Source organism: Lithobates pipiens, unplaced genomic scaffold (genome assembly GCF_037356315.1).
Source record: "Lithobates pipiens isolate NorthernLeopardFrog02 unplaced genomic scaffold, aLitPip1_a1.2 Scaffold_23, whole genome shotgun sequence".
Taxonomy (NCBI): Eukaryota; Metazoa; Chordata; class Amphibia; order Anura; family Ranidae; genus Lithobates; species Lithobates pipiens.
In genome coordinates this window covers 137,508,408-137,536,246 of record NW_027507785.1, presented here as the reverse complement: position 1 = coordinate 137,536,246, position 27,839 = coordinate 137,508,408, and the positions used below count along the sequence as shown (strand labels likewise).

The 27,839-nt window shown below is 43.6% G+C and overlaps 1 protein-coding gene across 1 annotated transcript in view; it reads left to right on the top strand.

Annotated features, from left to right (window-relative positions):
* The window catches only part of SGSM3 (small G protein signaling modulator 3), a 732,042-nt gene that overhangs the window by 520,763 nt on the left and 183,440 nt on the right, over positions 1 to 27,839 (top strand). Inside the window, 2 exon segments of the mRNA XM_077452424.1 lie at positions 5,220 to 5,269; positions 6,466 to 6,618. Of these exon segments, the coding sequence (XP_077308550.1) occupies positions 5,220 to 5,269; positions 6,466 to 6,618 (203 nt within the window).

Below are 27,839 nucleotides of genomic sequence, written 5' to 3'. Positions count from 1 at the left end.
ATCAAAATATGGCCACAACAGATGTATTGCAATGTAAAAAGATGTACATTCTCTAGGCTATATGGGCATGGAACACAGCCGCCAGAGTAACTTCCAATACAAAGTCAAGATGAATTATCTGTTATATAACACATGTATTACCAGTGGAAAGATTTTCATGAGATTGTCAAAAAGTGGCAGAGCATGAGTGGCCTTAAAATGATGCCCCCCTTGGAAAAAGTTCTGCGGACGCCCATGGTCTATCCTATGGATAAGGCTCTATTAGCAGACTGACAGAGCCTTGGGGAGCCCCTCTTCTCTCCCTATGTTTCTCCTTTGAGCGGCACCTATCAGCAGAAATCGCCACCGCAGACATTATCTACCAATACAGGGATGATTGGCCCTCTGGTGGCCTAGCATGGATATACATGTCATTCCAGTCAGCTATTATTGAAGATCCCCTGGTGGCTAAGAACAAAACGGAAGCTGTTAGGTATACTTGATGTGCCTGTTTTTAAAAGGTCTGAGGTGAGAGTTCTGGGAGCATAGAGTTTCCCGTGCTTATAGGAGCACTTTTGCCTGCTGTTTTCTTTGCACCATTCTCTGAACGCATTTGACGCCATTGAGCCAATATTTTGGGATCTTTATGGACTGTTTTTTGTGCCTGTTTTCTATTTATTTATACAAATTTTTTTTAAGCACGCAGCACTTTTCATTAACATTTGGGTTGCGCAGGACCATTTTATATTTATAATTGCTATTTTGGTATTGTGTGTAATATCATCAGGTCCAGCTGCATTGCACTAGCACTTTATTGCATATTTACACGTAAAATATTGGTTAAGTGCATTTTTTGCTTATTCACATATTCACGCACCGTTCTATAAGAGGAATATTACCCCCTTTTTTTTCATATACATTCTTTCACCTTGAAATAGTAGCGCGAAGGCTTTATTCACTTTCATTTTAGCTTTACCGTGCTTTGTTAAATAGTACTGGGCCGCAGTCCTGGTAACGGTGCGGTGATGGTTGTCAGCAGAACTGGCAAACCCTGTGGCTACCCTTGAGGCGGCACTCCTGGGCTCTTATTCCGAACTCCGGAATTTGGTCCACAGAGGCCCTAGGTCCAATCCCGGGGTTACTCCCTCGATGCGGACCACACTGAGGGTCTGGAATGCAGTTAGGGCCAGGATAGGGAAACCGCACAGCTGGTCCCCTGATACTCCGCTGTGGGGGAACCCGCGGCTGCCCCACTTTCGAACCATCCCTGGGTTGCTTCCATTTGATGAACTGAAACTCCATGTTTTTTAGGTACATCCAGCTCCGGCATGCCTATCGAGCGCAGTTTACATGTGCTATTAATGATAGTGTTTTATTCCTGCGCTACCACTTGTGATCTATCAAATGTCAGGGGCTGCTGCTACTACCGGAATGGATCACGCCGTATCCACTTAATATGAAACTAAAGATATGTTGATATTGCGCTGTCCCTATATTAAATAACCCTCCGAGGGTGATAAGTATAATGCCTAGTTACATAAATCAATAGTGTAATATAAAAATATATATCTATAAATGTCTACTGAATAGTATCAAAAAGTGCAAAGTGCTACATTAAATAAAATAAAATAAACACACCACAAAGGTGATAGAATCCAAATAAATGAAAATCAAGTGAACAAAGGTAAGTAACTAAAAACAGTCTCTTAAAAAATTACTATTTTGATAAAATGCAGAAAAAATGCAAAAAAAAAAAAAAAGTAAACGCACTACAGAGTCAATTGAAAACCTCCACGGAAACACAACTGCTTCAATTGAGTGCAAAGCCAAAAAACTGTGAATTGATCATAAAGTGCCAAGTGCGTCTTATAAATGTGCAAATAAGTAAACACTCTCCAGAGGTGATATAAGTGAACCACCCTAATAATAAACAAATAATATACAAGAAAATAAGAGAGTATACCTAGACCAAAAAGAGGGTAACCTCTCCTGATCACATGGGAATAAACTTTAGAATAAACAAAAAATATATATAGTAGTAAACGCACTACAGAGCCGGCTGTAACATACGTTATATCAGAATGAATCCGGCCTCTATAGATTAAATATACATATTGAAATCCATCAAAAATAAAAAGATATAAATATTCAAGTCCATAAATAAACAACAGTCTCCTTTAAGTGCAAGTGCTTTGTGCAAACTTGTGCAAATTCAACTGAGGTGTGGATCTCCCAGTGCTTAATCCCGCTGTGATCACACTTTAGTGGGCTATAGCAAGGAGGGATTTGCATAGAGGTATATAGATTTCTTTATAGATTTCTTTATATGTCTTCTCTCCTGGTAAATTCGGTCACCTTCTCCTTTGAATTTTATTCTTATTGCTCCATAGGACCCAATAGATTAATAGAGAGGGAATACCATAGTGTAGTATTTCACAAATGGCATTTATTAAAAATTTTCATACACAGGGTACTCACACATTAATAGATAGAAAAAAGCCTTTTTCTAGTAATCAGCAGCAAGTGCATCCACATCTTAGGGACGGGAAGGAAGCTGACTGTGGATGCACTTTCTGCAAGTCTAAAGTTTATTCCCATGTGATCAGGAGCGGTTACCCTCTTTTTGGTCTAGGTATACTCTTTCTTATTTTCTTGTATATTATTTGTTTATTATTAAGGTGGTTCACTTATATCACCTCTGGAGAGTGTTTACTTATTTGCACATTTATAAGACGCACTTGGCACTTTATGATCAATTCACTGTTTTTTGGCTTTGTACTCAATTGAAGCAGTTGTGCTTCCGTGGAGGTTTTCAATTGACTCTGTAGTGCGTTTACTTTTTTTTTTTTTGCATTTTTTCTGCACTTTATCAAAATAGTAATTTTTTAAGAGACTGTTTTTAGTTACTTACCTTTTGTTCACTTGATTTTCATTTATTTGGATTCTATCACCTTTGTGGTGTGTTTATTTTATTTTATTTAATGTAGCACGTTGCACTTTTTGATACTATTCAGTAGACATTTATAGATATATATTTTTATATTACTCTATTGATTTATGTAACTAGGCATTATACTTATCACCCTCGGAGGGTTATTTAATATAGGGACAGCGCAATACCAACATATCTTTAGTTACATGTGCTATTACTCTGGAGGCGACCCCTGTGGAGACCATTCTGACCCTCTCGATTGAAAAGAAAATGCTGTCGACCCTATATGCTGTTTTAAACAGTATTGATACCTCTGTTGTCTCCTGTCTGTTGGCAGCGGGACATACCAGAATTAGAGGAGGGGGATTGGGAGGAGGGTGTTCAACAATATCTGCCTCTCATGATATCCTCTAGAGACAGATACACCCAGCTTAAGTTTATTCACCGAGCTTGCTACTCTCCGGAACGTTTGGCCAGAATTTACCCTAACAGGAATGATAAGTGCCCTAAATGCGGCTTGGCCTCTTGTACTTTCTTCCATATTACATGGTCCTGTGCGTACTTGCAGACCTTCTGGAGGGGGGTGACATCAGAGATCAGCTCTATAGGCCAATTTGAAGTCCCCTGTGATCCGCTGCCCCTTTTATTGGGAATTGTAGATACGCTCCCAGCATCGCAGGCTAAAAAAACATTTGTATTCTACTCAGCCTTCTATGCTAGGAAAGCTATCCTAATTAAATGGCAGGACCCTAGTCCCCCAACGGTTTCCCAATGGAGAGCCCTGATTGATGCGGCCTTACCGCTCTATAAATTGATGTACCTAGGAAGAAACTGTCCCAAAAATGTTGATAAGATATGGGGCCCCTGGACCAAAGAGAGGCCACTTCCTTAGTCACTAAGCTGAAGACGGTATAAGAATCTCTAAGTAGGAAGGTGGTGGTGGTAGGGAGGGCCAGGGAATTTGCCTGCCCTATTACATTAGCTGGGGATGACATGTGTTTGGTATAGACAATGGTATCCCACCCGTGATGATATATGTAATACACTGACCTTACCCTCTGAATGCAATTCTGGCTTGACAGAGATACTACCTGAATGCATGTTATAACCTGATGTTATTTATGCTGCTTAGCCCAGATTTGACTTTTCTCTCTAAATACTCTTCTTGATCTACCGCTGTAAACTGCCATGATAATCGCTGCTGAGATTGTACCACTGTTCTGACATGTACTGTACAAACTTAATAAAATCTTATGTAAAAAAAAAAACAGTAACGCCCCTCTCCACCCTAAACAATCCCCCCCCCTCACAACTCTCCACCCTAAACAATCCCCCCCTCACACCTCTCCACCCTAAACAATAACACGCCTCCCCACCCTAAACAATAACTCTCTCCCCACCTCTCCACCAAAAAAAGGGAAAGTTATAAAAATGTAAATCTATCGGTACTCGTACTTGGTCTTAAACTGGTATCCGTGCAACCCTACTTAAAATGCCCCCTCCCTAAAAAAAATGTAAGCCCCCACATACATACATGCAAGTATGAATGTAAATGCATAAGTCAGGGGCGCATATGCACAAAAACATCAGTTACTCTACACTTGTTACATATCACTACTTACGCTACAGTTATAGCAATAATTATAGGCACGTTATTTATGGTTAACGCTAAATTGCTGACATGTATGGAACTTTTAAAGTGTTGCCTGTGAAAAATATAGGGTACCAAAGTTTGTTGCGGTTTCAGAGGTGCACACAATTTTATGACTTGACACATCTATTTACTCGGCACAACCTCATCTGTTATATTTTATCAAAAATTGTGCAATATATTTTGTATATGTGACCGATAATTCTGTGTATATGTGTATTTTTATCCGAAATTTTGTGTTTCACAAATGTCGCAACATAAAAAATTGTAATGTGCGTCTGCAGAGCAGGGAATCGGGGAATACCAAGGCCACTTATATTATTGGGGCACTGTGACGGGATGGAGGAAGATGACCCAGGGGGAGTAGGTGATAAAGCAGAATAGAAAAGTCATCATGATCTTTGTTCCCTAACTAAACAACCCACCTCCCCTGCACTTAGCACTGTTTTTTTTTTCTCCTCTCCTCTTTCAATTGAGTTTATCTTGTCAGCGTAGTATATCTGTATGACGTTTGCTTTATTGCTTTTAAAATGTTAAACCCAAGGGCAGCCAGTTATGCATGCAGATTCCCAAGGCCTGTTTTAAATGACAAATTGCTAACTTTTTAAATCTGTTATAATTTGCAATAGCGATGTTTTTTTTTGTTTGTTTTTTTAGGCTGGTTTCCTGCAAAATTTGTGGAGATTCTTGATGAAAGAAGTAAAGAGGTGAGACCAAAAATTTTGTTTAGTTTGCAATTTATTTAGTATCCTTCAGGTTATGTAAAAATTGAAGGAAAAAGAGTGTTGGGGATGCTTTAACAGCAAATTATAGGCTTCTCGTTAGAAAAGGAAAGCAGTAGAAATCAATTGCAAAATGATACTTATACCAGTAGGTTGTAAGTTCACTGAAATGTCAGAAACCATATTCAACTCACTGGTACTAAGAACACTAAGAAGCAGTGTTAAAATTTGAGTTCTTATATATCAGAAAATGTAGTTTACCTAGGTATAATGGCTGCCAAACATAATTATTACACTTTAGGGAGACATTACTCCACTGGTCAGTATTAACAGCAGTAGGATGTTATTGCTACTTGTGTCCCCCATTAGGCAGATTGGTGTAGTGGGGCGGCACAGTGGTGTAGTGGTTAGCACTCTCACCTAGCAGTAAAAAGGGTCGCTGGTTCAAATCCCAACCATGACACTACCTGCCTGGAGTTTGCATGTTCTCCCTGTGTCTGCGTGGGTTTCCTCCGGGTACTCCGGTTTCCTCCCACACTCCAAAGACATGCAGGTAGGTTAATTGGCTTCTGTCCAAAATTGGCCCTAGTATATGAATGGGTACCTTAGATTGTGGGCTCCTTGAGGGTAGGGACCAATGTGAGTGTGCAATGTACAAGGATAGGGGTAGACACTCACTCAGGTTGAACTGGATGGACTGGTGTCTTTATTCATCCTTACTAACTATGAAACTATGAAACTATGCTCTCTATTTCTCCTGTGCACCATTATCACCAAGAGTGAATGTGAAAGAAAATTCCAAACTCTGGGTTGTCAACAAAACCATGATAGAGGGGAAATATTGCAATGGGAACATTAATTCTGGTGATTCTCTCACTTTGAAGTGATTTCCTTTCAATTTGTTTTGGCCCTGGAAGGGAAGTGAAAATACATCTTTCCAATGGGACACCAATGGCAGAAATCTAATGAGTTTTAACCCTTCCCCACTAGTTTTTGTTTTTAGTTCTACTCTTATGTCAGTTTTCCTAATATTTAACAATAGTGTGAGTTCTGCCCCATGCTACTAAATGATGAGTGTCTAAGTCCTCCTTTAAATCAAGAAAATCCTTATTATCCCTATGTTTTAGTTCAAACTATCTTCCAGTGCTTGCATTTAACACTTCTTATGTGTCCTCACACAGTATTCAATTGCTGGGGACGACTCTGTAACTGAAGGCATCACAGATTTGGTTCGGGGAACATTATGTCCAAGTATTAAGGCAATATTTGAACATGGACTCAAGAAGCCCTCTTTGTTAGGTGGACCGTGTCATCCCTGGCTCTTTATCGAAGAGGTAACATCAATACGTGTAATGTACTTACAAAACTTTTGTTTTTTCAGTGTTTACATTTAAATGTATTGTAAAATACAGGACATAAGCCTGTACAGACCCTGGGTTACAGGCTCATGCTTTCAGGTGATTGGACATTGCCGAAGTTTTTGAGGACACACCACATGGTCACCTCTGCATAAACCCTGCCGCACTCTGTGAGTCCTCAGTATGTTTACTAGTGTACTAAGGTAATGGACTTTTTCGTTGTGAAAAAATCACTATTAGCTTAACTAGTTTATTTTATCTTTGGATTCTTCAGTCGACTGTTCACTGACTTCTAACAATAAAAGTCATGCATCTGGATCAGCGTAACATTGATAAAACCTTTTGTAGCCCTACCTGGACCCCCTGCTGTGGGGATTGGCCCATGATGTTGCTTGGGGCACTGGATCCTGCATGGGGGTGTAAACCTCGGCATTCTGTATAATGTGTAGTTGGCTGCAAAAGTGCTATACAAGTCCAGGGCTGTGGTCCATCCCAATTCGTCGTGAAGATCCCTTCAGCTATATATCCCCAATGTGACAGGTGAAGCCAGGACCCATTATAGGGACCAGTGTCATGAACAGATTACCAGAGTCACAGGGTCACCATGTGTCTGTCCATTACTGTAATATCATTACTGATATTGTATTTGAAAAGTTTACACTGTAAATGGGAATACCTTCCAAACTTGGTACTAAAAATTCAGTCACTATGAGCTCAGTCTCAGGTAGATGGCTTGGTGTTAAATCACACCATAGGTCAAACACTTTATGGCTACTTCCGCCTAGAGTACCATGTAAGGTACTCGGATGCCCCTCTCGGACCTCTCACCATGGGGACTTAGCTACAGCACAGTGTTCATTTAGGTTACTGCGTTTTCCTTATAGACATGCTTACCCTTTTTCGCAACTTTCTTTGTGAGTACTCCACAATGGGGGCAAGGTGGGGGGTTCAGCAGAAGCTCAGACAAACATTTGCTCTGTTGAAGGCCCACACAACACTCAACCTCAAAGTAATGATGCTTCCCTTGCACCGGAGTAGGACCAGAACTGATTTCTGCATCCGCATCCAGCTTCATCTTAGGCGCACAACTTGTTACTTAGGGGAATTTTCGCCAACTATGTCACAACCCCTCAGACAACTGATGGCTTTATTACAGCCATCTCTGTCTCCAACCCCATCATCTCTACTTGAGTCAGAGCCCAATATGCCAACCCCAAAAGGGGCAGACATAGAGGGGGAAAAACAGGATTCAGAGATGGTATTAGAGGAAGTAGTGGAAAAATCTCTCTCCCCAGGCCTCCTATACACCTGATCTTATGTCTTCGCATAAGATGCTTGCTGATATTGATATGCTCACTTCCGCTGTACGCAAAAGCCTTGACATTGTAGCACTTGATTCTTCTCCACGTCGCAATGTCCTTTTTTGTACAAAGAGATCTGTTAAGTCTAAGAAGACCTATCTGGTATAGGTGCGTACGTTCAAGTGATTGGATACTGGCAGACGTTTAAAGACACGCCACCCTCCATAACCCTACTCCACTCCATCAGTCCTCAGTTTTTGCTAAGAAAGTTCAGCATCTATGTCACATTTCCTCTGGAAATTATGGCCTTAAAGTGGTTGTAAAGGCTAAAGGTTTTTACCTTCATGCATTCTATTCAGAATTGGCTTGGGCAGGTAGTGGTTATAAAGTTAGACTCACTTAGGCAGAAAAAGTGTCGGCATGTCCCACAAAATGCTGCTGACGCACACTCTGGCACCACAAACAAGACACTACCATAGCTTAAAAGCATCCAAGCATGGTGATGACACTGGGAACCCACCTTATATGTGCAAGTTTTCTTCTGAATGACTTCCTCAGGGAACCCTGGATAAGGAATCTGATTGCAGCAAGGGCTTACACTCTTAAGCAAAAACCTATAACAACACTTTTACAACGCTTTTCACCACAAAGCCTCTGTAGCCCAACTATGTAAGGCCGCTACCTGGTCTTCTGTTCATACTTTCTCAAAGTTTTACCAGTTGGATATCCGGTTTTCTGTGGATGCACCTTTTGGCTGTGCAGTTCTTTCAACAGCACTTTGAACTTGGGTTTTTTGTCCCCTGTTATTTGGGCCTGGTGGCACATTTCCATTTGTCTAGTTATTGTCCACCCTTTTTATATATTGCTCGGGATGTCCTATGGTGTATGAATATGTTGCCTGAGTCCTGTAGTGTACTGTACTCCATGATATGAAATTTACAGATAACGCAGAATTCCTTTTACACTTGCAGGCCCAGCTCTGCAACCAGCTATCACAGATATTTCTGTCTCAGACTGCTGTCTACTATCACTATCCTGTTTTCCGGGACCCTCGCTCAAGAGAGAAATTGCACCAATTACCTCATGCCTTGCTCCTATGTGTTCAACTGCACATAATCTTGTGGTTCAAATCCTGGTCAGCTGAAGCTGCCTATAAAACATGTCTTACACATATGCCCTTTGAAAGAAAACTTCTTTTTGATGAGGAACTTGACCAATTCATTAAAGATGTTACAGGTAGGAAATTTCTACTTCCACCGTGGATCCAAAAGCTTTTCCTCAGGACTGTACTTACCCATGCTCCCCTCCAGCCATGCTGGAACTCTCATACTTGGTGGATCTCCAACCCACTCTTAACAATCATGAAGTCCTTCCTTATTACTAAAAAGTGATAAAAACAGATGCCGGCCTTCAGGCTGTGCAGGATTGTTCCAGTCCCTCACAGTCATAGGAACATGAATTATCAATAAGGATGAGCTCAGACGATAATGCTCTGGTCTTAGTTCAGACTAATATGTGCCTTCCCTCCAATGGATATGATACCTTATCTGCTCCAGAAGATAGAGCAAGACAAGAAGCTGTATGATTCTCATAGCACAGAATTAGCTCAGAAGAACCTGATACACAAACATACTCATCTTTCCAACAGCCTAGACCTATTGACCTATTGTTCTAGGGACCTCTATTCCATCCTCCTGATCAGTCACTAGCTTTAATGACAGTTCCCAGTAGACAGGGGGGTCTTTTAGTCTGCCACCCCTAACTAAAAGCAATAAAGGCACTTCCAAACCTGAAAATCCTACTTTACCTGGTGTGAACACAGCTGTTTCAGCCCCAGACATTTATTGGGATATCACATATTCCCAATAGACAGAGGGGTCTTTTGAGCCGGTCTTTTGAGGGGGTCTTTTATTCTGTCATCCTTAACTTGCTAAAAGCAAGAAAGATGAGTAGAAACTTGTTGAAAGGCTTGCCACAGCGAATACTTTCCGGTTACTTGCTGGATACCTACTGTTGCCATCCGGGAGCACACCTTTATCCATGATGGTTCATTACCTTCCCTTCACCTAAATTTTGTGTCTTTTTGCCCTCTTTTCAGGCATACTAACCAGCTAGGCCAAGGCACACCTCAGGCCTTGGTTCTTAGGAGTATCGCATTTCCCGCTTGAAGACTCTGACTACAAGTTGAAAGGCTGGCCGTAGGTGGAGCCTGAGAGGGCTATTTAAACCACCTCCTCTGTCAGGGCCAGTGTTGTCGGGATTTCTGGGTTCCCACCCGTTCCCCAGTTTTTCATACATTCTAATAGTATTTTGTTCTTATTCTTACATTCAGGGTATGCCCTCTTTTCAGACATACTGAGCAGCTAGGCCAAGGCACACCTCAGGCCTTGGTTCTTAGGAGTATCACATTTCCCGCTTGAAGACTCTGACTACAAATATTATTAAACCTGGAAATCCTACCTGGTGTTAACACAGATTCTTCAGCCCCAGACATTTCTTGGGATATCGCATTCTGGCCTTCCTTCAATCTATACTTGACCAGAACTTGCACACTTAAAGGACGGGTTTTGACCTTGCCCATTTTCTTTAAAAAATATCCAGCTTCAGTCTACCTTCTCAAACCATATGTAAGGTATATCCTAGCTCTGGTCCCCCTTGAAGCACCCTGTGCATCATTTGGACCTCGACTTGGTTCTCTCTGCCCTGCAGAAACCACCCTGTGAACTCATCAAAGATATCCCCTCAGGTGACCTCTCCCTCAGGGTAGCCTTTCTAATCACCATTCTGTCAGACATTTCTCAGAGTTGGTCTCTCTCTTAGTCACTCCTCATCCTTCAAAATAACAAGGTACCCTACATCCAAGGCCTTCAAGATCTAGTTCTTCCATTGTTGTGCCATGGTCCAAAGCAATCCAACAAAAAAATTTGTTTCATTGCCTGACATAGTCAGAGCCATCAGTGTCTACCTCAAAGCAATAGCCTATATCTGTTCTGCCCTCAGGACCTTGCAAAGGACAACCTGCTTCTAAGTCAACCATTACTCACTGGCTTATGCAGCTGATCACTAGAACTTACACTCTAAACAATACTCCTGGGCTTTTACATACTGGCAGCTGTTTCCTGGACATTGCTGGGATCTTCTGTTCATACATTTTCAACTTTGACCATGGAGATGTCCAGTCTTCTACAGTTGAATCCTTGGGCCGTAAGGTTTTTTGCAGCCACACCCTAATTTGGCTCTGTTGACCCTATTGTTAGGCCAGTTCTGTTTGCCTAGTTGTTGCCCACCCTCCTCATGCATTGCTTGGGGACATCCCAGGGTCCATAAATTCTCAACCTGTGTCCTGTTCTGTATGAATAAGAGAAGAGGGATTTCAAATTTACCTGTAAATTCAATTTCTTAGAGTATAGTACAGGAGATAGACCACCCCACCTTTCGGTTTCTTTGTTACTCTGCCTTGCTTGCTAGAAAACTGAGGAATCAATAGAGCTTGGTAGGGTTATAGTGGAAGCACCCAAATAGCATGTCCTTAAAGGCTTTGCCAATGTCCAATCACCAGGAGGTGTAAGCTTATAATCCGGGGTCTGTGAATACGCAGCCTGTGTCCTGTATTGTATACTCCAAGATATGGAATTTACAGGTAAGTCAAAGTTCCTCTTTTTGATATGACTTTCCCATCTTACATGCTTACACGTGCATATTAAAGTATTATGTATCCAAATATTTTACATTTATATATGTAATATAATCGTATGGTACAGGACACAGGCTGGATATTCATAGACCCTGGTTAATAGGCTACTTCCTGAAGGTGATTTGGACACTAGCAAAGCTTTTGGATATGCCTGTCATGAAACACACTCCCATGATGGCTAGCTAACTGGGTGTGGTCCTTGACTAGGGGTAGGAGGGAAGGAGGGTAAACTTATTCTGTGCAAGTAAGACGGGCCGTGATGCACTTTCATAGCCTTTACACTACCTCTGGCCACTACTAGAGGGAGATTCAACTCTAACTAAGCCAGCTGACCATACACAGGCAGATACAAATCTTGCATACAATCTGGTACACTCTAAGGGTTGGGGAGCAGTCTAGCAATTATCAAACACTTCTAGGATACCTCCAGCTATCCCACAAGCTAAAACCCCCAGTGTTACCCTTTCTACTGTCAACACACCAGGCACACAACAAACGTTGGCTTGCCACCACCCAGCAGTTTGTCTGTAGACTGGTCTGCTATATCTACTAGCAGATCTCCGTCTGGAAGATCTGCTAGTTTACAATCTGCATGCAATCTGCCAACACACAGTGCAATTGCATACAGCTCTGGCCTTTCTGCTATGCAGGAAGACAGATCTGTGTGTTGTCCTAGGCAGCCCACCCCCCCACACAGAAACGCACTGAGGGAACACATTTAACCCTTTAATCGCCCTTGATGGTAACCCCTTCCCTGTCAGTGTCATTAGATCAGTGCATATTTTTAGCACTGATTATTGTAATAATGTCACTGGTTCCCAAAAAAGTTATAAAAATGTCAGCTGGGTGTCCGGTCTGTCTGCTGCAATGTCACAGTCCCGCTAAAAATCACTGATCACCGTCATTACTAGTAAAACAAAAAAAATATGTTTTCCCTATTTTGCAGATGCTATAACTTTGTGCAAACCAATCAATATGCCCTTATTTTTTTTTTTATTTTTTTTTACCAAAATATTTAGCAGAATACATATTGGCCGAAATTTATGAAGAAATTTTATATATTTTTTTTTTATTTTTTATTGGGTATGTTTTATACTAAAAGGTAAAAAAGATGTATTTTTTTTCAAAATTGTCGGCCTTATTTTGTTTATAGTGAAAAAAATAAAATAAAACAAAGGCGATCAAATACCACCAAAAGAAAGCTCTATTTGTGGACGTCCTCCTGTTTACTTTCGCAATGTGCGCTCCTGCGCGCGCGCATCAGGGAAGTTCTGTGCTGGCTGTGTCCCTTGGACATTTGGGGGGTTTTTGTACTTTCCTGGCTTGTTCGGGTCTCAAGAAATGAGATAGGCCACCAGTACATCAGATGTGATCCATTTTGTATGATTTGCACCACAGATTGTAGACTATAACTTTCACAAAGACCAAATAATATCCACTAATTTGGGTTATTTTTACCAAAGATATGTAGCAGTATAAATTGTGGCCAAAATTTATGAAGAAAAATGTATAATTTTCAAAATTTTATCACAGAAACAAATCAAAATGCGTTCATTTATAGCGCAAGGAATAAAAAACCCAGAGGTGATCAAATACCACCAAAAGAAAGCACTATTTGTGGGGGGAAAAAAAGGACAAAAAATTCACTTGGGTACAATGTTATATGACTGAGTAATTGTCATTCAAAGTGTGATGCACTGAAAGCTGAAAATTGGTCTGGTCACGAGGGGGGTTTAAGTGCCCAGTTGTCAAGTGGTTAAAGTAACTCAGTGCTGTATAGCAAAAAATGGCCTGATCAGGAAGGGGGTAAATCCTTCTGGGGCTAAAGTGGGTTTATATATATATATATATATATATATCTCATATTCACCGACCAACACAGCTCCTCTCTAACAAATGGGTTGTTTGCCTTATTAAGCATAGTTGTAACACAACACTCAGAACTCTTAGTTCTGCCCAGGGGGGCTGTCCCTCAGGCTACAACCCTCCACTCTGCAAAGCAACCTCAGTTTTACTTTGCCTAGTAAAGGAGAAGGACCTAGGAACCCTGTAGGCCCATCGGTCCGTGCTTTTTATGCAGAAGCTTGGATGTTTGCGCTAGATGAATGATCCTGTGATCTACTATCAACAGCCAGCCGGGTGACAGGCTGGATGATACCCTTATCCTTGTTGTCTCCCCAGTCCAGCCATCAAGCATGTGCAGACACCGCTACGGCTCGGCAGGCCACGACATACCTCAGCTCCAGAGGTGGTCGGTGAGCTTTTATGCTCCAGGGGTACATATGACCAGGCTAGTGATGTCTGCGTCACAGTATGGCGAGGCCAGTAGCTACCCTTTACTGATCAGGTGTAGATCTACAATGGAATGTCTCCCAGCTTCAGGACTGGTAAGTACAGCTCTCCCTGTCCCAGCACGGTTGAGCAGCTGGGCATTCCCTATCTTCCCTCCCCTCCCCCTCACAGGGGGAGGGATGCTGCATGTGGTACTGAGCGGTGTGTGTGTGTAATATCCCTGAGGGCTCTCACCCGGGATAGGGTGCCTGGATCCCTGGTGTTTTGCTCCTGGGAGGTGCCTGTGAGGGTCTGGCTGTGTCTCGGTGCAGCGCTGGGTCTCTGCCACGTTTTTCTGCCTCTGCCCCTCATGGAAGCTGGCTGGCGGCCATTTTAAGTGTGGGCAAGGGCAGCAGATCTTTTGGGCTTCAAGCGGCCATTTTCATAGTGCTTCCTTAATCAGGACACTGGCGGCCATTTTCTAGAAGCCTGAGCAGGTTTCAGTGTTTTCCAGCAGCAGCAGCAGCTACATGTGCTTTCAGCTTCCTGTCTGTTTACTGGACGCTGGGCGGTCATTTTATGTAGTCTCAGCACGTTTTTTCAGATCATTTTAGCAATCGTTCTGACGGACTGCCACCGACACAGTTTGGATTTCCTCTGCACCTGGGAGCACTAGGGCTTTACAGGCACTGCTGTGAACAGTGCAGAACTCCTCAGGGTGGTGAGTCCGGCGGGTAAGAGCCTCTCAGTTGGCGGCAGCAAGGAGGGTGGGACTGTCACTGTCCTAAGTCCCCTTCGGGTGGCAGACAGGGTAGGGTCGTAGGGTAGGCATGGCTTCGGAAACTGGTGTTTCTTCCCCCAAAATCCAGGCAATTGCAACTGGGTCACCTGCGGACTGCGCGGTTCCCATGGACACCCTGACGGCGGTCCTCAATTCGTTCTTTGCAAAGATGGAGGCGGTCCGTGGGAAGAATGGTGCTAAAAAGTGGCCCCTCCCCCCCCCCCCCCCCCCCGTCCTCTGGGGAATGCTTTGACGCAGACTCGGGTCCTGCTGAGGCTGATGTCCCTGCTCTGTCTTGTCAGACGACGCTGACCAGGACCGTTCGGATAGTGAGGATGAGTCCCCGTCCGGGTCCAGGCGCGACAAAGTGCTTGTTGGAGCACTTATCACAGTTGTGCGTGATACCCTGAAGATTCAGGAGCCAGTGGATCCCTCTGCTGATGTACCGGTCCCCTTTGGGTCCCGAAAGCCAGCACGTACACTTAAGGTGTTCCTGTATCTGACTTATTTTAACAAGTTCATTTACAAGGAATGGGGTCGCCCGCAACGGACCTTTTCGGTCCCCAAATACATGGCGATGCGTTACCCCTTTGAGGAAAGCCTTCTCAAAAAGTGGTCGGCTCCTCTGGTTGTGGACCCTCCAGTATCCAGGTTAAATAAAGTAACCACGATCCCGGTTGAGGGAACTCCTACATTCAAGGATTCCACAGACAGGAAGGTCGAGGCAGTGGCTTGTTCCTTGTTTACGGTTGTGGAGTCAGCCGTGCGACCTGTACTGGCATCTGCCCTTGTGTCACAGACACTGACTGAGTGGGCAAAACGTTTGCACCATGAATTGGGAGAGCAACAGGCTTCCCCTGTCTTTGTGGAACTAGCAGACCAACTAGTGCAAGGCCTTAAGTACGTCTGTGACACGACCCTGGATACTCTCCCTCTGTTATCCAGGGATTCAGTGTCAGCTGTGGTGCTGAGGCGCCTAATTTGGCTAAAAAGCTGGTCTGCTGACCAGGCATCCAAAAAAGCTCTGACGGATCTTCCCTTCCTTGACGACCGGCTCTTTGGAGCCTCATTAGATGACATTATTAAAAATGCCACCGGTGGTAAGAGTACCCTACTCCCATAGGCCGGGAAGGCTAAGGAGCCACGCCGTAGGCAAAGGCCCTCTTTTTACGCTAACAAACGGCTTTTTCGTCCACCCAGAGCTTCGACAAAGCGCCCCCAGCCCGACGGGATGCCCATGGATGGTCAAAAACCTCCCTGGAACTGCAAGCCTGTGAATGAAAGTGCTACTGCATGAAGGTTTGCCTCCGCCCATGTCTCGGGTGGATGGTCGCCTTAGGGAGTTTGCAGCCCGGTTGTCCTCCCGGTTATCTGACCAATGGATCTACGATCTGATTTCCACAGGCTACAAGATAGTTTCTCTCTTGGCTGCCAAACAGACTCCTCCCCCTCCAGCATACCCATATCCCCGTCTCGCTGGGAGGCCCTCTTGGGGGTTGGTAAGGGATTTGCTGAATCGTGGGGTGATTGTACCGATTCCAGACTCAGAACGCTTCCAGGGATTCTACTCAAACCTGTATGTGGTTCCCAAGAAGGAAGGGGTACGTCCGATCTTGGACCTGAAAGCCCTCAATCACTTTGTGAAAGTGCAGAGGTTCAGAATGGAATCAGTTCGCTCAGTAGTCGCTGCACTCCATCAAGGGGACTCCCTGGCATCCTTAGACATCCAGGATGCGTACCTTGCACATATCCATTTGCCTTTGGCATCAAAAGTTTCTGAGATTTGCAGTCGGGGAAGCCCACTACCAGTTTGTGGCTCGTCCTTTTGGTCTGGCATCGCACCCCCCCCCCCCCCGGAGTCTTTACCAAGGTGTTGGCTCCAGTTTTGGCGTTGCTGCGACAACATGGGATCACGATCGTGGGATACCTAGACTATCTCCTCCTGAGGGTATCTTCCGCCTCAGACTTGGGGGAGGATGTGGTGATCACCATGCAGACCCTGCAAGAATTTGGGTGGCTGTTGAACCTCAAAAAGTCGCCGATTGTGCCGACCCAGCGTCTGGAGTACCTAGGCTTGCTGTTGGACTCCAGGGAGGTGAGCGTTTTTGTCCCTTCAGACAAATTGCAGACTCTCAGATCCGCGGTAAAGCTGCTGATGAACCGCAAGTGGTCGTCGCTCCTCTTTTGCATGCGAGTACTGGGGCTCATGGTAGCCTCCTTCGAGGCAGTACCTTATGCCCAGTTCCACACCAGAGTCCTGCAGAAGGAGATTTTGACAAAATGGGACAAATCTCAGTTGTCCCTGGATCGACAAATCCAGGTGAGCCAGTCAGTCAGAGACTCACGGATTTGGTGGTTGAGATCCCCGATGATTCAGTCTGGAAAATCGTTCCTTCCTCTGAAATGGATGGTGATAACAATGGACGCCAGTCTATCCGGCTGGGGTGGAGTGATGGGGGTTCAGTCGGCTCAGGGCCTCTGGTCGACGGAAGAATCCGAGTTACTGATCAATCTGCTCGAATTGATAGTGATCAGGCTGTGCCTCTACACATGGTCGATGAGACTTCAAGGGCGTCCGATCAGGATACAGTCAGACAACGCCACGGCTGTGGCGTACATCAATCACCAAGGGGGAACAAGAAGCTCAGCCACTGCACGGGAGGTCGCTCACATACTTCAGTGGGCAGAGCGACACGTATCGGCCCTGTCGGCCATTTACATCCCGGGAGTGGAGAACTGGTAGGCAGACTATCTGAGCCGACAGATGTTGGACCCAGGAGAATGGGCATTGCATCCAGAGATATTCAGGTTGCTGTGCCTGAAGTGGGGCACACCAGATGTGGATCTACTGGCCTCCCGTCTCAATTTGAAGGTGCCAAGATTCGTGTCCAAGACCAGAGATCCGTGGGCCGACAAGTCAGACGCGCTGGTGACTCCGTGGGATACCAGTACCAGCTGATATATGCCTTTCCTCCACTGAAACTGTTACCACGTCTGCTTCGCAGAGTGGAAGCCGAGGGGTTCCCAGTAATACTGGTTGCCCCAGATTGGCCTCAGCGTCCTTGGTACGCAGATCTGGTGTGTCTGGTGGCAGACGCTCCCTGGTGACTGCCGTTGTGAGAGGACCATCTGTCTTGAGTTCCGATTCTCCATCCTGCGCTCCTTTTCCATATCCAGGATCCTGCTGTTTCTCCAGCAAGGAGTAGAACAGATATTGGTGTTAAGCACCATCAAAGGGCAAATTTCAGCCTTAGCTGTCTTTTTTCCAACGACCCCTGGCATCATACTCCTTAGCGAGTACCTTCGTTCAGGGGGTACGACATGTAGTCCCTCCGGTGCGTCCACAGTTACCCCCATGGGATTTGAACCTGGTGTTGGTGCTTCAAAAACCGCCGTTTAAAACATCAGGGAGATTCCCCTGTTGACCCTTTCCCAGAAAGTGGTCTTTCTAGTGGCCATCACATTGACTAGGAGGATTTTGGAACTGGCGGCCTTGTCCTGCAAGTCACGCTATCTGGTTATGCACAGGGATAAGGTGGTGTTGCGTCTGCAACCATCTTTTCTACCGAAAGTGGTCTCGGCTTTTCATATCAGTGAGGACATTGTATTACCTTCTCTGTTTCCTAAGCCGAAGCACCCTAAGGAGGTTGCCCTTCACGCTCTTGATGTGGTTAGGGCTCTGAAGGTGTATGTCTGCCACGGCTCCCTTTCGGAAGTCAGATTCACTGATTGTTTCGGTGGCTGGTCCAAAGAAAGGCATGGCGGTCTCGTCTGCCACCATTTCCAGGTAGATCAGACAGATTGTAGTACAAGCTTACGCCTTGAAGGGGCAGGTGCCCCCCTTTATGGTCACGGCCCACTCCACAAGGGCAATCAGAACGTCTTGGGCTTTCCGACACCAAGCGCCGGTCGCTCAGGTGTGTAAGGCGGCGACCTGGTCGTCTGTCCATACGTTTACCAAGTTCTACCAGCTAGACGTCAGTGCATCGGCTGATGCCTGTGTTGGCCGCAAAGTTTTGCAGGCGGCCGTGTAGTTGCAATTGAATATGCAATGGATATTTTTTCCTGGTTTTTCGATTAAAAACGCAATACTGGTATGGTAATGCACTGTTGCATTACTGCCGCAGTTTGGTGGGGTCTTGGATAACTCCTGTTGAGGATACCCTGTTTTTTTGTGGTGGTTTTCCACGCACTGCTGTTTTTTTGTGGGTGTAGTTTCACTAGTTCCCACTTGCCATGGTGGATGAAATTTCTATGCTGTTTGGCACTGCTTGGGGATGTTCCATTTAGTTACAGAGAGGAGCTGTGTCGGTCGGTGACTATAAGAGAAAATGGGATTTTTTTTACTCACCGTAAAATCCCTTTCTCTGTAATTCACCGACCGACACAGCCACCCGCCCCTCCTTTTTATCTTTACGGTATACTGCTTGTTGATGTACTGAGGCTGCTTTGCAGAGTGGAGGGTTGTAGCCTGAGGGACCGCCCCCCCTGGTTACAATCATGCCTAGTATTCTCCTAGTTATAAGGCTAACAACCCATTTGTTACAGAGAGGAGCTGTGTCGGTTGGTGAATTACAGAGAAAAGGATTTTACGGTGAGTACAAAAAATCCTATTATTTCCAGCCCTGGACCAGAAGTGAGGTCATAATGTCGCTTTGGTCCTCCAAGGCCATAGAGGCGATCAATAAGGATCTGCTTGACTGTTTCATTTCCTTCTTTCTTATCTATTAAGATACAATTGTGTTCATAAGTTTACATACCCTGGCAGAATTTATGATTTCTTTGCCATTTTTCAGAGAATATTTCTTTCACTCTTGGTTAGTTTTTGGCTGAAGCCATTTATTAGTCAACTGCGTTTACTCTTTTAAAATCATAATCACAACAGAAACTACCTAAATGACCCGATCAAAAGTCTACATACCCTGGTGATTTTGGTATGATAACATGCACACAAGTTGACACAAAGGGACTTGAATGGCTATTTAAGGTAACCATCCTCACCTGTGATTGCGTATAATTAGTGTGTGTATATAAAAGGTCAGTGAGTTTCTGGACTCCTGGCAGACCCTTGAATCTTTCATCCAGTGCTGCACTGACGTCTCTGGATTCTGAGTCATGGGCAAAGCAAAGGAATTGTCAAATGATCTGTAGGAAAAGGTAATTGAACGTATAAAACCGGAAAAGGATATAAAAAAATGTCCAAGGAATTGAAGATGCCAATCAGCAGTGTTCAAACTCTAATCAAGATATTGAAAATGAGGGGTTCTGTTGAAACCAAACCACGGTCAGGTAGACCAACTAAAATTTCAGCCACTGCCAGGAAAATTGTTCAGAATGCAAAGAAAACCCCACAAATTACTTCATGTGATATACAGGACTCTCTGAAACAGAAATGCTCTCTGGGGGGGCTGCTTCTGAAAGCACCAATGGCTTATTCAGCCGCCAGCTGAAAAAAAAAAAAGATACCGGGGTTATGGATATCTTCAGCCACAATCCCGGTAAATCACTTGCAAACCACACCATATATATATATATATATATATATATATATATATATATATATATATATATATATATATATATATACACACACACACACACACACACACACGTATTGCGGTTGGCAAGTGGTTAAACTACCACTAAAAAAGTATTTTTTTACCCTATGCAGCCTAGGGTCACCAGCAAGGTATTTGTATATCGCTATCATATCTCCCCTCAAGTGTCTCTTCTCCATTTAATATGTTTTTTCCTCATAACTGGGGTCCTCTAGTCCCATTTTTTTTTTTTTTTTTTTTTTTTTTTTAGCTTTGTTGCCTTTCTCTGGACTCTCTCCAGTTCCAGCACATCCTTCTTGATGACTAGTGCCCAGAACTGGATGGCATAATCAAGATGCAGCTTGACCAGAGTCTTGTAGAGTGGCAGAATTATTGTTTTATCGCTTGAGTATATCCCCTTTTTAATGCATGCTGATATTCTATTGGCTTTGCTTGCAGCAGCTTGGCATTGGATGCCACTCCTGAGCCTGTCATCTTCTAGAACCCCCAGCTCTTTTTCCATCCTTGATTCCCCCAGTGCTTCTCCCCCTAGTGGGTAACTTGCGTTCGTATTTTTAGCACCCAAGTGCATTACTTTACACTTTTCAATATTAAACCTCTTTAGCAATATAGTTGCCCAACCCATTATTTTATTGAGGTCCTCCTGTAAGGTTTCCACATTTTGTTGTGAAATTATTGCTCTGCTTCTACTATCTGCTTTTTATCACCAGCAAACACTGAGATTGAGCTATTTATACCAACCGTTATATCATTTATGAATAAATTAAACAGAATAAGTCCCAGGACAGATCCTTGGGAGACCCTTTGGACACACCCTGTAACCATTTTTCTATCCAGGTACATACCCTATGGTCCAGGCTAACAGACCTCATTTTGTAAACAATGTTTATGGGGAACGGCATCAAATGCCTTTTGAAGAAAGCGATATAATACTAATGATTGTTATTATATCATCTATTTATTAATTTGTCTAGTCCCTATAGATTAGTTAGTCTATTAAAACTCTGAGCGCAGGCTACTGTTAATTTGAGGCTTCAGGAAGGTAGAATCTATGTCTACTTGGATTGGATAGTTTTATTGGCATCTAGGTGTCAACTCTAGCCTAGAAGCTTGCTCTGTTCTTTCAAAGGCTAACTGAAGAACATAGGTCTATGATTAATTACTGATTTATACTAAGGAATTAAGCTACGTCTACAATTACAGTACTTCTACAGATGACATCTTGGCTATTGGCAAAACTACACTACTGTTAAATTTGTTACCTCCACATTCATGTTTGTTACATCTCCCCTTCTAGATGATGCAAAGCTGAGTCTAAACGGGTCAGCTAATGCATCTGAATGGAAGGTTCTCCCAACTAAAGCACGTCACCGCTGACATTTCTTTATCGTGCATCACGAGACACAGAGCCACACTAATAACGGCAGGTATATGGCACCTTCAGTTGATGGACACTGGCACACCTTAAACAGGAAGTTAAATTCCCCATATATCCCCTCCCCTTACCGGGAGTACCTCATCCTCATTTTTTTTGCCAGTGTCTTAGGTGTTGATTACGAGTAAAGATGTGCTGTTCTGAGCTCCGCTGGAATATTCCTTACTGGGGCAAGCTATGCAACCGAATCCAACGTGTCTTTTCCAGACCAAATTGGATGATACCCGGGCCTCGTGTCCGAAGAAACAAAGTTTTACCTGTAACGCTTCTCTCTTTAGAGAGCTGGTCCCTGGGATCCAGTATTTGTTTTTTTCAGCCATATTCCTGGTGGGGTGCTTTTATAGGCCCAGGGCTATAGATCCCCCGATTAAAAAGGGGGCCCCAGTTTCTGAAGGTTTTTTAATTGAGCCCACTGTGAGAGTTGAATATTGGGTCTATTACCACAGACCCTGCAGCTAGGTAAGTTGAGGGAGATTCCTAAGAAATGTTTATAATTCTTGTGGATTTTCTCCTTTAAGTAAATGTTGTCGTGCATATAGTCACCACCAGGGGCTGTCAAGAGCACATATCTGTTCCATGCTTGTCAGTCTCCCCTCTGTGTCTCAAGCAGCACACTTCCTCCGGCCCATTTCAGCCTTTCCCCTTGCAGATAGGAGAGGGCTATTGCCACTCTCTGAGCGATCCTAACAGTCACACTGACTGCTTGCAGAACCAGCCTGCAGCTCCTGGCTTCCCGACCATTATCTGGCCCTACTCCTGGCCCTTTCTTGGCCTCCAAATATTGCAGCAGGATCAACTCTATGCTGCACCTGCCCCCCACCCCCATGCCAGCCCTGGGCAAATTTCTCTCGCTACAGCCACAGGATCACACTGAACTCCTTCCCTCTGCCAACCTAGGCCTTTTGTTTACTGCAAGCCACTAAGCCCTGTGTGCTGCCACTAAACACATAGAGGACAGCAGCCATCTTTTCTAATAGGACAGTGTGACCCTATCACAGGCTCACAGAGCACCACCGGCAACCCTGTGTTATCTACCTGCAACCCCTTGACCTCTGCCACTTATTTTCTGTTAGCTTCAGGTGACTGCATCCTATGCAGACACAGGGTGCCTGTGTCCCCTACATAGCTGCGGAGTTCAACCTGGGATTTTACACCAACTGCTTCCAGCTAAAGCCCACCACTTGACCTCTGTGAGCTTTTAACCTCTACCTCTCTCAGGAGTTCTGGGACATTGGGATCCTTGCGCCATTTCCTTTCCTTACGCCACTGGGCCTCTACTGCCGAAACATGCTCCAGCTCACTTTTCATTAGCCTTGGAAGTTTCCATGCATATGGTCCGAGTGAGTGCCTAATTACAAGGTTGCAACAGGGCTATTTTGCACTGTGCTATTGGTGGAACTACCCTTGGCTCAACACACCTTCATAGCTCAGCCAGCCCTCTTGGACTTTAGAGTGCAGCTTTTGCCCCCCTCGTCAACACTCCTCCTACCATCATACCCTACTACACCATCTTTTCAGCTGAATCCTCAAACTTTGACACTCATGGGGTTACATGCGCCTGTGATTATTGCTATATTTGGGCAGTCTTCCCATCTAAATAACCCATTTTTCCTGTGGAACCATAGGGAAATACTCCACCTCTACCCTTGCTAAGCCAAACAAACCATATACAGGCATCTAAGACCTCCATAACTCCTGCCAAATGGTCTCAGCCTAAAAGGGCCACTAAGCACCCGCTCACCCCTCAGGAGCTTGTGTTTAACCTAAATGACAGCCCTCTTGCCACACAGCCAACTGATCCTGCTGAAGTGACTGTTCGAGATGCAACTCTTCTTGAGACGTTTAAGAAGTAAATAACGCCACGGAACAGTTGACCACCAAGATAACCCATGAAATAGGGTATCTAGATTTCTGCTTCAACGTTCTTGAACACAAAATAGATGACGCCATTTCAGTAATTGACGACCACCAAGAAGATATCAATACTATCAAATTGAATCTCGCTTCTGCTCTGCAAAAACTTGAGAACTTGGAGAACCACAGCAGGAGAAGTAACTTTCGTATTAAAGGACTCTCCAAATGCATAGAAGATCTAAACGCCTCTATTACTGCCCTGCTACAAGAGCTCATCCCAGGAACTGATTGAGAAATTAGAATTCAACAGAACCCATAGATCCTTGGTCTCTTAGAAATCAGATGGCCCCTACATATTACAAAACCAAAGAGGTTGTCATGCAAGCGGCCAGGTCCAGAAGATAAAAAATCAGATTTTTCAAACACACAAGTACCAAATCTTTTCTGACCTAGCCCCGCAGACCCTTTTGAGATGCAAGGAACTAAAACCATTTGTTCAAACACTACAATCACCACATCAAATAAAGGTGCAGTATCCCATTCAAATTACTCCTTTAAAGGCAGTACCTATGCCTTTCCACACACCTCAATAAGCACAGGAAGTCCTCACAAAGCTGTAACTCATGCTTCCAACCTAAACAGGTCCACAGACCTCACAACCCACATCACGCAAATCTTCTCACCTTACCATGCTCTGGGAACCCTTGCCTCGAGGACACCATCCCATGTAATGTCAAGCCCTGCCATTTTCCAGACCCAATGTTCCGGACAAGAACTGAATCATCATTTAATGCCCAGTACGCCACTGGGGAGGAGCAGCTTAGCCCGGGGTCGGCAATGTGACAATCTACCCGTCACTTGGCGGCGATTGACAGGTAGTTCGCAATCAACGAGTTGCCGACCCCAGCCTTAGACCATTTAGAGTTGGGCCCCGTGCACACGGTACGATAATCAGAAGGGAAAAGTCGTCCGAGGATTTTCAGATCATTACTACGGTGCTTTCGACAGCCGATGTGACTTTTTCATCAGACAAAAGCTGGATGTGCAAGCTGTAAAAATTTTTGTCAGATGTGGACTCAACATCTGATTTTTGGATGGTCAGTTTAGCAATCGCCACACAAGTCGAAAATACAAACACGCATGCTCGGAATCAACGACCCGGAAGGGTTCGGTCTTGTAAACTACCGTTCATAATCTAGAATTAACATTCGTGACATGGCAGCTGATGAAATGCCGACATGCAGCGCACATTCTCATCTTCCTTATTGGGATAATAATGAAGCTGCTTTACTGGTGATACTGATGTATGCCAAAAATATTTTAAAAGGTATTTATTTTGTACGATCTGAAAATCGTGAATCAACACTCGCCAAAATTCTGGCACTTAAGAACTTCCTTTCTTTATAATCTCATAGCACGTCACTATGTTTGTGTTTGTCAAACGACAATTTGTGGACAGTTTGTATGCTAGACAAAATCCTGTACAATCGCTTTTGACAAAAATCAGACGCTAGGTCATCTAACAATCAATTTGTACGAGGCCTAAGAATCATTAACCACTACTCTCTGAATTCGGTCTTTAGCCAGTTTTGTATCTATTTTACAAGCTGATCTTTCCAAGCCTGTAGACTTTATTTTACACATTAGTTGTGTGTGGGGAAGTGTGTCAAATGCTTTTGCAAAATCCAAATATACTATGTCCACAGCCACCCCTCTGTCCAAGGTTTTACTCCTTATAAAAATAAATCAATTTTTTTTTCCAGCACAAACTCATCTATGAACAGGAACAAACTTTGGACTGCCGCACTCTTAACGAAAACACCTTCAAGAGCAGCTATGAATAAGCACTACTGCTAGTGCGAAATGTCAGCTCTTTTGTCTGCTGTGTTGTTTGTTTTTGATGTGAATTTTTTTAAATAAAGAAAGGCGTTCTCTCCAAGAGTGCGGCAGTCCAGCATTTGCTCCTGTTTATTTCTATTAGCAATTGCCAGCACCTACGGCTTCCAAACCGAGAGAGAGGTTTACCATCTGTGTTCTTGGAGCGGTGAGATCCCCCCTCATACAAACTCATCTATGTGGTCTTTTATTAAACTCTCCAGTACTCTACCCCTTTACCTAATTCATCTCTTAAACTAGCCAAAATCTGCCAAAGTAGAGTAATTTGTAGACTGCTCTGAATCATCTTTATCCTAGTTATTCCCATCCCTCTAGAGGTCAAAGGATTCTATTAAAATCTGTTCACAATACCAAAATCCAATGGGGTATTCGTCCTATTCTTAACCTGAAATCCGTAAACAAGTTACCTGTTTGTTCCAAAGTTTTGCATGGAATCAGCAAGGTCAATAATTCTCTTTGAGAGAAGGCGATATTTTGCTTCAGTAGACACTCAAGATGCTTACCTACACATGCCCATTTACCCACCTTTATCAGCTCTTTCTGCTCTTTAGAGTAGAAGGTGAACATTTTCACTTTATTGCACTGCCAATTCTACCTATGGTATTTACAAAGGTGCTTGTACCCCTACTAGGTCTTCTAAGAGCTTGAAGAATTTGGGACATAAGGTATCTAGACAACCTTATTCTGAAGGATTTATCCCCATCCAAACTATCTGCAAACATCTGAATTAATATCTTTATGCTATCTAGATAAATGACTATCTGCTGTCTAGCTTTCCACACATTTAGAATAATTAAGACTCACGCTAGACATGGCCCAGACACAAGCTTTCCTTCCGGGAAAACAAACTTACTGCTCTATGATCCCTTATATAGTTGCATAGTTGGTCAGGTTAAAAAAAGACACACAAGTCCGTCCCCCCCCCCCCACCACCACCCTCCAGTGCTTCTACCGACTCGCCAATACGATCAAAGCCAGAATCTTTTTTTTTTCTTATTATTCCAGGCTTCCCACCCTAGAGGTGGGAGTCTTATTGACCCCATATCTCACTGTAAAGAGGACATGTCATGCCATATTCCTATTACAAGGGATGTTTACATTCCTTGTAATAGGAATAAAAGTGATCAAAAATTTTTATTTTTGGGGAAAAGTGTCAAACTAATATAAAGTAAAATGAACAATAAAAATAAAATAATTTTAAAAAGCCCCTTTCCCCATTTGCTCGCATGCAGAAGCGAACGCATACCTAAGTCCCGCCCACATATGAAAACTGTGTTCAAACCACACATGTGAGGTATCGCTGCGAACGTTGGAGCGAGAGCAATCATTTTGGCCCTAGAACTCCTCTGTAACGCAAAACATGTAACCAGTAAAAAAATTTTTAAGTAGCGACGTTTGGCGCCATTCCATGAGCGTGTGCAATTTTGAAGGGTGACATGTTAGGTATCTATTTACTCGGTGTAACTTCATCTTTCACATTATTGAAAAACATTGGGCTAACTTTACTGTTTTGTTTTAAAGCACAAAACTGTTTTTTTTTCCCCAAAAAAAGCGTTCAAAAATAGCTGCGCAAATACTGTGCAAGATAAAAAGTTGCAACGACCACCATTGTATTCTCTAGGGTCTTTGCTAAAAAAAAAAATATATATGATGTTTTGGGGTTCTATGTAATTTTCTAGCAAATAAATTATGATTTTTACATGTAGGAGAGAAATGTCAGAATTGGCCTGGGTGCTCCAGAATGCCTGATGGCGCTCCCTGCATGTTGGGCCTCTGTATGTGGTCACGCTGTGTAAAAGTCTCATACATGTGGTATCGCCATACTCGGGAGTAATAGCAGAATGTGTTTTGGGGTGTAATTTGTGGTATGCATATGCTGTGTGTGAGAAATAACCTGATAATGACAATTTTGTGAAGAAAAATAAAATAAAAAAAAATCTTGATTTTGCAAAGAATTGTGGGAAAAAATTACAAATTCAAAAAGCTCATCGTGCCTCTTACTAAATACCTTGAAATGTCTTCTTTCCAAAAAGGGGTCATTTGGGGGGTATTTGCACTTTTATGGCATGTTAGGGTCTCAAGAAATGAGATAGGCCGTCAGTACTTCAGGTGTGATTAATTTTCAGATATTGGCACCATAGATTGTGGACACTCTAACTTTCACAAAGACCAAATAATATCCACCAATTTGTACTTATTTTTACCAAAGATATGTAGTAGTATATATTTTGGCCAAAATTTATGAAGAAAAATTACTAATCTGCTAAATTTTATAACAGAAACAAAGAAAAATTCATTTTTCTACAGAATTTTCGATCTTTTATAGCACAAAAAATAAAAAACCCAGCGGTGATTAACTAGTTGCTGACCGCCGGCTGTCAAATGACGGCCAGGCGGCGCAGCTATT